This window comes from Armigeres subalbatus, chromosome 2 (genome assembly GCF_024139115.2).
Source record: "Armigeres subalbatus isolate Guangzhou_Male chromosome 2, GZ_Asu_2, whole genome shotgun sequence".
Taxonomy (NCBI): domain Eukaryota; kingdom Metazoa; phylum Arthropoda; class Insecta; order Diptera; family Culicidae; genus Armigeres; species Armigeres subalbatus.
Genome location: NC_085140.1, coordinates 315,669,888 through 315,682,610, shown reverse-complemented (window position 1 = coordinate 315,682,610; position 12,723 = coordinate 315,669,888). Strand labels below are relative to the sequence as shown.

General features: G+C 38.3%; 1 protein-coding gene across 3 annotated transcripts in view; it reads right to left on the bottom strand.

The window, feature by feature from the left end:
• LOC134212634 (netrin receptor unc-5-like) overlaps window positions 1-12,723 on the bottom strand; it is a 478,948-nt gene that overhangs the window by 145,353 nt on the left and 320,872 nt on the right. For all 3 annotated transcript variants that reach the window (XM_062690650.1, XM_062690652.1, XM_062690651.1), the window contains 2 exons: window positions 1,051-1,221; window positions 934-981 (listed from right to left, as the gene is read on the bottom strand). In XM_062690650.1, coding sequence (XP_062546634.1) covers window positions 934-981; window positions 1,051-1,221 — 219 coding nt within the window. The remainder of the gene's footprint in view (window positions 1-933; window positions 982-1,050; window positions 1,222-12,723) is intronic.

Sequence of the window (12,723 nt, the reverse complement as noted above, 5' to 3'; positions counted from 1 at the left end):
AGTAGTTACGTATTGAATAACCGATCTTGGCATGAACGCCTTCATTCTTCTGACGTTTTTTCTGGAGCAGAATAATGACGATAGCGGAAAAATTCGTCGCTCGCACTCAATCTTTTTCCTTCTTTCAGTTGGTAAGAATTTTACGCCTCGTCACCCTTTATCTGAACAGGGAAGGGAAGTGATTTCTATAGATCCCCTTACAGGTTGAGGAATTTATTATTCCATGCTTGCTGATGAAGGTGCAGAACCAATTTTCTAAATTCCGCACATGAAAACGACCATGATGTTGGGGACGGTGCTGGTGATGTTGCCTATGGAGAGTTCTTCTTGTTAGCCACCTTCTCCCATTTCTTAGCGATCCTGCGTTCCAACCTTTGTCCACTGCAGAGGCAGCTAAGTGATGTGAAAAGATTAAAATTTAACCCGACGTAAAAAGACATTGTCTCCTCGTTTCAAAGGCGAAAAGTGATTTTCGTTGTCAGGCGTAAAATTGGATGCAAAATTTTTAGAATTTTCATTTGTTAGTTTGAAACTTTTTAAATGTGGTAAGAATTGACGAAACCGTAATATCGGCTCTTCCATTATTTAATTTTAAAGATTATGCAAGAGGATAAAATTTTTTTACCTTTTAAATTATTAAAATTACGCATAACAAATTTATATTTTATTTTTGCAAACTTATTTTTCGTCACTATCTCAGTCAAAATAACGAATCGTTGCTAAGATGAAATAAGGAAAATATTTTGCGGAGAATGGACAAACGCAATTATAACTTTTCTGAAAATTTTTCACAAAATTGTGCTCAATTTTGCACAGTTCTTATGATTTCTATTATTTTATTGTACTCTGGAATCAAGTGTTCCTTAGCGAACTTTGGGAGAGATAGCAGCATTATATATTTCGATAAAAATCTGTATGCATCATACTACTTACCAAATGTGTTATCTTCGAAACCATTAGGTGTTATAATTTGGGTATCTTCTGGAAAATATAAATAAAACCCCTCATAAGTTAAGCAACTCAGTAGATTTTCCTCTAGCTCTAATCTACCTGGACACGTATCACAATCCAACGTCTTTTGTTGGTTTGGTCCAATACAGGGTGAGCCACCGTATAGCGGAATCGGATCGCTGCAAGTACGCGTTCGTTTTCTTCCTTGAGCAGGCTTCCCCGGACAGCGGCACTCCAACCAGGCACTCCATTGACTCCATCCGCCATTCACTGAAACGAGAAACAGAGATACTTGATAGACTACCATCACCAAACTGCTCAACGAATCGAAGAGTATGCAAAATGTAAGAGTACCAGGTCAGCGGGACAACCAATTCAGTCAATTATGGATTTGCGTCTCCACCATTAACAGCTCGATATGGCACACATAATCTTCACCATTGAAACTTGATAATTAGATAGTGATCATCGGCAGTCAACTTTAGAACAAAGGTTTATGCCTAAAACGGGTGGTATCGTATTCAATAGGTGATTATCTGAAATGTTTCTAATATCAGAGATTATTTTCTCGAATCTGTCGACGGTCGAGGTGATTACCATCCCATCGAAAGGCACCAGAGGAATTCTACACGATAAAAGATACGAATTTTTATAAAAGCTTCAATGTAGCTCTGAATGAAAAATGGTTGTAGCAAATCAGAAAAAAATATTTTAAGCTCTTTATAGTGGAATGTATTCAACCATCTAGAACGTTTTGAGAATAACAAGTAATTAATAACTCCATTACATTAGCCGTTCGATAACTGCAACATGTTTACTTTTCAGTTAACGAATGCCGTTCGATAGCTGCAACCTAAGATGAGATAAGACATCTAGTTGTCCTTTTTTGAAACCATTTGTCTGTCAAAAAGGCCAGTTGTGATTAGTCGATTTGACATACATCGGTAAATAAATATTGTCGTTCAGTAACGATACAAGAGAGGGCACTATGTTTCTAGATTTGGCCGTAAAGTTGCTTAGGTATCGGTGATTATTGAACTGTCAATAACATTAGTTTTGTTTGCACCAAAAGTGAAAAGTAGCAAAAAACTTTTGCTATCTTTCCAAAAAATGAAATGCAAAGTACCATTAATTACGGACGCAGTGACGTATCCCATCCGGATCTTCACTTCCATCGGTTTCCAAAGGATTCATCTGCCGTCGAGAGTGGGATAAAAAGTTTGCGTAGAGAAATGCGAACATGGAAGACATTTTGTGTTTCAAACTTACACTCTAGCAGCAGGATCTGGCAAGCGTAAGTTATTTATGAATTCAGACAAAACTGCTATGTATTAATGGTACTATTTAAATTAATGTAGCGTTTCCATTTCCCAAACGGCAAAAGGAATTCAAATGGAACATGGAGATATCTCCAATAAACGTTGCTTCGCTGGATGAAGAGTAGCAGAGATATGGATACCGTAAGAGGTCTTTTGAGGATGATGATCCGATGTTGATGCGCGTTCCAACTGATTCAGCATTGTCGGATAAAAGAGTACCAGTGGAATGGAAGTTTTTGAGAACAGTAAAGGTAGGTAGTTTATGAGATCAAGAGTTGCAGACGTGGGAAGGAGGATGCTTCTAGTGTCGATTCCTCGCAGACACAATTTCTTACGACGAGAAATATTTCATTTATCGGCGACAAGCATTACTCAGAAGTTACTGTTGGAATTGAATATAAATGCCCTGGCTTTTATGGACTTACAATACAGTTACGCTTTTATTGTGATTGAGATTGATTGTTAGATTAGTGTTTACATTGGTATTTAAACACTAAAAAATCGCTGTTCATAGATTTGGAACAATGGTATATTTCATGCTACGGATTTGGAACGACGATGAATAAAATAATATTTGTACACTAGGGTTGCTTTTTACGTGTGTAGTTTTTAAACGGTTTTTACGCGAATTCCGGAATTACGCATAAAAACCGACTACAATGTCTTTTTATTATCCTGAATACGTAAGAGTAAGATTTTTTCCCGAATTAGAAATTAAAAGAAACATTATTCAAGCTGAAATTAAAAAATAAATAGAAAATGCTTCATTGACGTCCACAACTATGTGCTGTAATGTAAAACAAACACTGCTGCACGTTTAAACCGGACTGATAGATTGGCCTGATGCAGGTTCAAAATATCATTTTGTTACCTTAATTTTTTTAAATTGAAGGCGCCAAAAATGGGTTCTTAGAGAAAGTTGACCTTAAATAAATTGATTGCATAAGAAGATATTATTCATGCTATAATCAAATGATTAATAATTTAAATGATAGATAATTGAAAGCAAAACACAATGACCACGTGGTTTTATCATTTTCCAACTCTATAACATCCGATTCGCGAATTGAAATCAAATTAAACTTAAAAATGACAGTTCAATAATTTCCAAATAACCCTGCCCGCAGAGCAAGATTACTTTTGACAGATATTGAATCATTTTTGATAGATGTTTTGTTGGTTTTGCTGGATAGCACCAGCCATTCTTATGAGCGTGGGATTCCATAATTTCCGAACTGTCACTTTTAAGCTTAATTTGATTTTAATTCGCGAATCAGACCAAAGCCTAAATGTACAGCACAATGCAGCGTCATTTAGTCTGACTGCAAAACTGTTGCAACTATCGAATTGCAGTTAAAAAGCATTGCAGTTAAATGACTTACAGTTATCGAACGTCTACTGTATTTACTTCGCTAAAGTTAAAGTGTCATAAAGTCACCTAAATCTATTTAAATGGCCAAACAGGTATATGTAGTAAAGTTTTCTGATAGTTTGAAATATAAAAACGCACCAGGAAACAGCTGGAACTAAGCGCAAAAAAACAGCTGGAACTAAGCATTTTCAAGAAAATGTCCGGAAAGCTGTTTTAATGGTAATTGAAGGCATCCCTCTCCGGGTTGCTGCTAAACGTTTTGAGATACCAAAAAGTACTTTCGAAGACCGATATAAACATCAACTTCTTGGAGCTTCGAAGGCTTTGTTTGAAGAAGATGAAAACCGTATCACAGACAAACAGACGTAACTCTTTGTGGAAATTGTTTGAAAAAATATCGTCTTCAATGAATGCTGAAACACTAGCACCACAGACAAACAGACATAACACATTGAACATTCACTCATCAATTTCATCGTCGTTCAAACACTAACGACATCTGTTGATTTCAGTTAGTTAGGCAAATCACGAACCAGATGGCCGTAGTGAACAAACGTCAAACTCGAGCAAATCCGATGCGCGCGCCACCAGTGAGCGATCGGTCAACTAATGATTATTTGAATCGACCAGTAAATCAGTGAACGATGGAAATTTCACGAATGTTATGTCTGTTTGTCTGTGCTAGCACCATATGTTGAACCGTCTACTCGAATCAGTGACAGCCATGACGCTTTGGCTTTCAACGCTTCGCGTCATGTGTCTTTGCGTCTAATGTTTGAAGCAGCGCAGTGCCTTGGTCAACATATATCAGTGTTGCTATGGTGCTAGTTGTTGATGTTTCTTGAATTTCATACCTTTACTCACTTTTTATGTACTGTCCGGAATTGTTGTTTTCGGAGTTCCGCGCGTTGTGCAGATAGTCCTTTCGCAAATTCCCATCGACAATGAGTTCAACGGTCGTTTTAAATTCAACTGCTTGCGAGTTTCCCATTCAGGGGCGCGCGCATCGTATACCTTTGTATTTGACATCTCACACTAGCGCCTTCTGTTGACATTGTCGTATTAAAAGTTGTTTCGTACAACATGCACGTTATGGAACGTACACACGGTCAAGCAGTTTGACCAACATTGACTCCACCTCTCGTTTATTCAAACATCCATCAAGTTTCACGAACAGCGACACGAACAATCAATTTATTCTACCAACAATATCACACACGAACGACCGAAGCGCCAACTTGAGCACCAACCATCAAAAAATATATGGTGGTTTGTGCAACTTTACTATAAATGCACAAACATGTTCGGCGAACCTTGACTCCATCCCCGACAACTCAAACCAAAATCAAACCGTTTTAATTTTTTCTAACCGAACCGCCAACTGTTAAATGGTTGTTCGAACAACTTCACACACGTTCAAACAAAGCAGCAACCGAAGCGTTTTCTTTGGGGCGGAGTCAATGTTCGTCAAACTGCTTGACTGGTGTGTACGTTGCATTAGGTGATGATAAAATTACTGGGCGATGGATTTTGAAACAAATTGTTCTAGAAGTTACGTCTGTTTGTCTGTGGATTAGCCATAGGCACAGTAAGATGAAAGCCAACCAACGCGTGATCGTCGGATCTAAACTATACCCAAAGCTTCATGCCCGCATACAGGGTAGAAATATTTCACAGTCAATGCAGTGAAAAACATGGATCTCAGTAAAATCTGCAGTCGCCTTCATCGCCGCCGCGGTGAGTGCGACTGGGTGCAGCCGCAAAATCATTTCCAACACCGACCGTTCAATTTCGCATTCAGCCACTCACAAGTCGCTCTGACACGCTGCTCAGTTCGCGCCTTACCGTATGACTGTGAGTGGCCCATTTAAACGCGTGGTGATTTTTTTCAATTTTCTGGGTGAATGTGTACATTTTGCTGTGGTAAATTTCATCTTCGCGGCGCTGTGGGTGATGTGAGTTCTGTTGTTTATTTTTCTGTCTCTACGGGAATGGGAGGCTGATTTCAAAGCAGGAAGAAAATAAAAACATGATATAAAAAAACCACCCCCATGAAACGGCTGTCATCCACGAACAACTCGCCTGAAGCCGAAAACATGGTGCTGCGGCAGCAGCAGTGGTGCAATTTATCAACAATGCCTGCTGAGTGTGATTCTTTTGTTTTGTATTTTTCTCTGCTCCTCTTCGCCTATGACGGTGCCTTTCAGTCAGAACGACAAAGCAGGAGTAGCTTAGCAAACTCGGTTGGCCAACAGCGGGCTGAAGCTGAAGATCATTCGGGACAAATTTCCTGTCACTGTCTTTCAAGTGATAGTATTCACCCACACTGAAAACCAAAACTACCCAAAAGTGGGTTGTTTGCACTCAAAACCGTGGTTTGGGCCAATAACCCAAATTTGAGTAAAATGACCTTTCTGGCACTAGGTAGTTTGCCTTTAATCCCATGTAAACAATTTACCCAAAGCTGAGTTTAATTTATCCAAAGCGGACCTTGATGTGTGTGTGTCATCCTCTATCCCTCACCCAGCCGGGGGCGTTGATCAAGTAGTACTACGAATAATTTGATCATATCTCATGCTCCGTAATGGTGCCCTTATTGTTATGAAGACTAGCACTACAAAAAGGATTCACAGAAATTTTCTTCAGGAAGTGTAGGGAATGGGATGTACTAGTTGTTCATAACAGGTACAGCAAAACTTCACAAGGACGCCCTTATTCGTACTAACTACTCAGGGAATAGAAGGTCGAGAAGAGCCACCGTTGCTAACTAAAGCGTGAACCGGATATCTGGGATTCCCACAATATCCGCGGCAATAGCAGCAAACGATGCCCTGACGTATTTAGTTTTAAATTTTAAAATGTTATATAGCAATGAAAGAAAGAGAGGAAAGGATTGGAGATTGCTCACGTCAATAATGAGAAAATTATTATAAAATAAGTCAACTGAAAAAAAAAATAAAAAACAGATTTGGCCTCAAACGTTATTGATCATAAATACATGACGTCTTGAATATGAAAGCAAATAATAACAAACATCAGTAGAAACAATAAGTGAATTATTACGAACATTTATAAAAATCGCAATAGCCTGTGATGATTATACGAAAATGGTGTTAGAAAAAAATACAATGATGGAAACCGCACACAAGGCGCATTGCGCAAACGCAAAGTCTGTAGCGAAAGTCAGCTTAACTATGAAGTACCGTAGCCATTCAGTAAAAGATTTTTGAGAAAAAAGGATCAATAGATAAGCAAAGATAAGACCAAGGATACGACGGTTAAAAAGTATAGCAAAGAGAAAAAATAATATTGGGTTGATCTCACCAAATGCAAACCGACTTCCGATGATTTTTACATCCTTCAAAAGGACGGCTAATGTTTTGGTGAGAGAGCCACCACATCCATAGCACCAGCAACGACAACTCACTCGTGTAATAATAAGAACTACAGTCACCTATTCATCCTTCGTAGTAATTATTCAATTAAAACACTTTTCCACTAGGGCCCGCCATTCGGTCCCCCTCCTTAGCAGAATCTACCGAGACCACCCACCATCACCGCCCGACGGCGCCAAGCTGAACGGAGGCTTGTTTTAACTGTCTAAAATACCATACACTATCGCTATGTTTTGTTTAAACCGAACTGTAAGCGCGTATCTAGATTATTTTTTTTAATATTAAAGAAAATTGCAATATTTGTGACAGGAAAAACTATTGGAGCCAACCGCGCCCGTCGATTGCTGCGATCCAATCTCTTATCCAAAGCGGACCTTGATCAACCCAAAATAGAGAATATTGAATTTACTCAAATTTGGGTTATTGGGCTGAGCACCCTCGGTGAGGTGTTTGCATCTTGCTCTAGTTTTGATAGCAATCATGGGAAAGAAAGGGAAAACTACCCAAATTTGGGTAATTTTTTTCTGCGATATTCTCAATAGTGCGTATATTGAACTCAAAGTATGGGTTGATTTATCTGTCCGTGCATGCATTTATATAGGGGCGTAGCATACACACAGCAGCGAGTGAACTGAATAGACTGTCAGTGCGGGCTGCGTATGCAATGAGAAGAGAGGTCTTTTGTTTACTTTATCTTTGATTATTGCTGCTAACCATTTTCAGTTTTCACTGCTAGGAAGTGAGTGTGAAGAAGGAATGGTATCAATATCCAACAAATTTCAGTCACTGAGATTGAGAATTCGCACCACGCTGCAACATGGTGCTGGATGTAAACATTGCCGGTTAAGCAATAAACACACGAAGTCGGTAGGTCGAAATCGGATGCGTAAGCGACATGTGTTGTATTGTTAAATTATGTTCATCGAGATGTATTGCATTGTTGCGTGCAGAGTCTATTATATAGAGTTACGCAAAGAGAATCTTCTTACACTTATTCTGAATGATGCTCTTGTTATTCTGTTTCCAGCTTTCACTTTTGTTCAACCCTTCAAGTGACTTCACGGGAGCGTTCACTTCTAAAGCTTTTTAATTCGATAATCTAGTCACCCACAAAGTGCAAACATGTGAGTTCCTTGTTGCTACTTTATTGGGGAATGTATTGATGTTTTCTGAAGCTGTTTCTAGATCAAATCTAATACATTTCAATTCATGCGTTTTAATTCGCCATAATAATCATTGGGCGATAACAATACTTCCGCCTCACCAACAAGCATTTGTTTACTTTGCTCGATAGGTAGACGGTTTGACAGTTCAATAGGTAGATTTGGCTTCACTCTTTGCGCAACTCTATATATAATAGACTCTGGTTGCGTGATTCTCGGCGTGATTAATTGGCGCTTTGATGTTGCATGGAGAAGAAGAAGCAGAAAGATAATATTTAAAATAAAATCGCACGGGAAAACATACGAAGATATCTCTGAAATTCTAGACGCAATCTAAATAAAAACGGTAAACAGTATGGGGTTGGACTTTTTCTATACTGTGTATTAAGTATGATATCGCAGAGTAAAAATTGAAATTGAAATATTGTGTTTATTGTGCAGTAGAAAACAAGTCTAACCCCGTACTGCTTACCGTTTTTAATTAAATTGCTTCTAGAATTTTAAAGCAGAGTGTTAAAAATAACTTCGTATGTTTTCCCGTGCGAATATTTTTGATTATCATCTTTCTGCTTCTTCTTCTTCTTCATGCAACATCAAAGCGCCAATCGCAAATTCTCTCGCGGCAGTATGAACGGAGCTTAAAATAGGAAAGGCAACACTAGCGCCACCCAATCGGTAGACGGCTTCAAGAACTACATCTCATTTCAGGGGGGTGAAAAAAACATCACCTTCATCCAGTGCTGCCGAAAATTTACAACCCTGCCGGCATATGAATCGGGAGCAATATTCGGCCCCCAAATGACTAAACTCCGCTAAAAAAGGTACTTCTAGTGGGGCTCAACGGAACGGATCGGTCCTACCATAAACAACTCGAAAATTACATCCAATAAATAAAAAAAAACTAATTAGAAATGATTTAATAATTTTAAATTTTATGAGTTTTCATTTCATTATTGGTTGTTAGCTCAGACTCATCTTCGTTGCGTTTGATTTGTCCCATGCGTGTGTCGTAACCAAGAATCGTACACGGTTAGAAAAAAGTACCTAATATTAGGTACTTTTCACTCAAATCGGGGGTTTAGTACAAAAAGAAGAGCCCAAAACTACACTGAATGACGGCCGAATGAGACTCACGTTGCGAACGGGAAAAAGAGGTGCTGCCAAAATGGTCCAATACCCTACTTTAGCGTTGATAATCAAATGTTTAATATAACTGGAAAATTGGTGGAGAGTTTCCGAGTCGATTGATATATAAATCTCAAAAATCCATCGAAAGATAAATGCGCTATTAACGTTCAAAATCTTACATGATTTCGTGACGGTCTCGGATTTGGAAATTTTCATTTGTCACCCTGTATCCGAGTCTTCCCCTTAGACGTAGTTTACGTCAAAAATAGCGTTACGTTATTTGTGAACATACCGAAAAGAAGCAGATGTGCCCGCCATGCGCGTGTCATTCACTACTCGCGCGTCGAATCGAATGGACCAGACCGACATTTGGACCAGTCATTTGCATGCTTATCCATCAGTTCAGTGATTATCAATAAATTAAGCAAGTTAGATTGATTAGGATAATCTTAATACCTTTCTTGGGATTTTTAAACACATGACATAATGCCAGAAACAGACGACGGTGCAGGTCGAATAACAGTTGTGTCAGGTACATGTACCGCCGGGAAGACCATAGCTCAGGAGTGTATGCTTGCGACTGAGTGTTCGAGAGGGAATCTTTAAGGGATTCGCTTAGTCTTGAATTATTCATTCTAGTGCTGTATTTTTTACAACGGTACGAGTCCTCGAGGGTTAAGTAGAAAATAATTTGATTAATATTGAGATACATTGAGAAGTTTCCGGAATGATATTATAGCTATACATATAAATTCTGAAAATTACATGCTCTCTAAATATTGAATCCCATTTTTTGTGTTCAATTGCCTTCAAGTTTACATTCAACTTTTTATTGTATGCATTATCGAATACTAGCTCCATAGTAACGACGAACTGCAGTTTTAAAAAGTGATGGAAAAATGAAAAGATATTTTAGTTACTAGATAAAGATTGTCGCTGTCGTCGCTGTCCGGAACATCTTTTGCTGGCGAGGATAGGGGAGCTAAATGTCAAAAGAGGAAAATCCATACGATTTGACGGGTATGTACCACACATGTTCCGGACAGCAGAACAAAGGAACCAGAAGCGACAATCTTTATCTAGTAACTAAAATATCTTTGAAAAATGAAGTCGAAAAATGAGAATCGAACAGAGCCTTTTTGTTATAGCACATATGCTGTAACATTTTTATACTATGTAGGGAATCTAATATTAAATATCCTTGAGGACCTTCAACTCATCAAATGATGCATGGGAAGTGTGACCATCCACAAACAGCAATGTTGGAAATCTATGTCTATGCATCCAGAATCGGTCTTTCCAACTCCCCAACCACACTTTGGGGTACACTTTGTATCACATCGGATGGTAAACGGGATTTGTAGGAAAATAATATTAACGGTGTCGCAAGATTTCCATCTGCAAATGTTGCCATAAGTACGGTATAGTTTTCACGTTTACTATTTGCAAATGCACTTTCATCCATATTAAAAACTCTATATGGTTCATCAAAGATATGAAAATTTTCTTGTTTTTCGAGATATTCCTTAATTCCATTGAACCATTTGCTCACGTCTAATTCGGGAACAATACGAGTTTTTGAAAGACTATTTGCCGTTATTCTTAACAGCTCTGGATGACGCTTCATGAAACAGGCAAGAATGCTAAGAATTGTTAAGTTAGTACTGTATTTCATTTATTTATTATAGATACACAAACCTCGAGATGGTATCCTATTTTTGAAGACAGCTTCTTTTCCAATGCCCTTAGCGACTTCCGCCACATTAATAGGGTGACCAGCTTTGGCCTTATCAACTATAAAATTCACAATACGGTCAGAGACAAACAGACGTAACACTTCCATCAAGTTCATCGCTCATTAATTATATCGCGCGATTCTCCCGGAAGAGGCGCTAGTAGTCGACCAGTCTAACATTTTACCTGCATTTTACGTTCTAATCACCAAACGCCGAAAGCGTCGCCTTACCTTGCATCAAAGCATGCACATCTTGGTGAGGTGCAACCAGAAATCAAAATAAATAACAAAATCATTGTATAGTGTCATTCGCCTTCCAATTCATTGCAGTGCAGGGCTACGAAATTAAATTTAAATGAGAATTAAAAGAATTAACTAGTTCAGGATTCTATGTTTGTCTTTGGGCTGATACTGCACCTGCAAAGAGCACGCTGTGGTAGATATATGTAGTTAGCAATGAGCCATAGATGAAAATGGGATAGTTGATTTCAGTTTGAATTCTGGATCTATTCGTATGTTGAGCTCATTTTGGATCAGTGATGATGATGATTGTTTACGAAATGAAAGGCGGGACAGAGGTAACTGTGTGTGTGTGATATTTTTCGAGCGCAAGCACTTCGCGGGAATGCATCGTTCGAGTCTGTGACTGCTCCGTATGGTAGAAAGAGACGGTTATTGAAAGGATTAAGTTGAGGTGATTTGGCGGCGGAGAAAAAGTTGTCATTCTGTTGGTGAACCTTGAGCAGATTGCACACAGGCAATCGGTGTTTACACGCTTAGAAAAAAGTACCTAATTTTAGGTACTTTTTTTTTCTCTTGCATCTCCCTCCCTCTTCCCTTTGTTGTCATAAAATGAAGAACAAAACCATTCAATAAGGGCATTAAAGTGTGGGAACCCAACGTTGAGTAATCTCATGTTTACAAAATTGAGTGAAATTTACCTAACTTCTGATTAGTTTCTATTTAAAATTAAGTTTATTTTACTTAATATTAGGTGAATTTTACTTAATTTCAAGATAAAATTACTTAATTTTGGGTTCCCACACTAAAACCCCCGATTTGAGTGAAAAGTACCTAATATATAAAGTACCTAATATGTGGCGGAAGTCGCTAAGGGCATTGGAAAAGAAGCTGTCTTCAAAAATAGGATACCATCTCGAGGTTTGTGTATCTATAATAAATAAATGACATACTGTACTAACTTAATAATTCTTAAGAATGGTTTGCCCGCTTCATGAAGCGTCATCCAGAGCTGTCAAGAAGAACGGCAAATAGTCTTTCAAAAACTCGTATTGTTCCCGAATTAGACGTGAGCAAATGGTTCAATGGAATTAAGGAATATCTCGTAAAAAAAGAAAATTTTCATATCTTTGATGAACCATATAGAGTTTTTAATATTGATGAAAGTGCATTTGCAAATAGTAAACGTGAAAACTATACCGTACTTATGGCAACATTTGCAGATGGAAATCTTGCGACACCGTTAATATTATTTTCCTACAAATCCCGTTTACCATCCGATGTGATGCAAAGTGTACTTCAAAGTGTGGTTGGTAAGTTGGAAAGACCTATTCTGGATGCATAGACATATTGCTGTTTGTGGATGGTCACCCTTCCCATGCATCATTTGATGAGTTGAAGGTCCTCAAGGATATTTAAT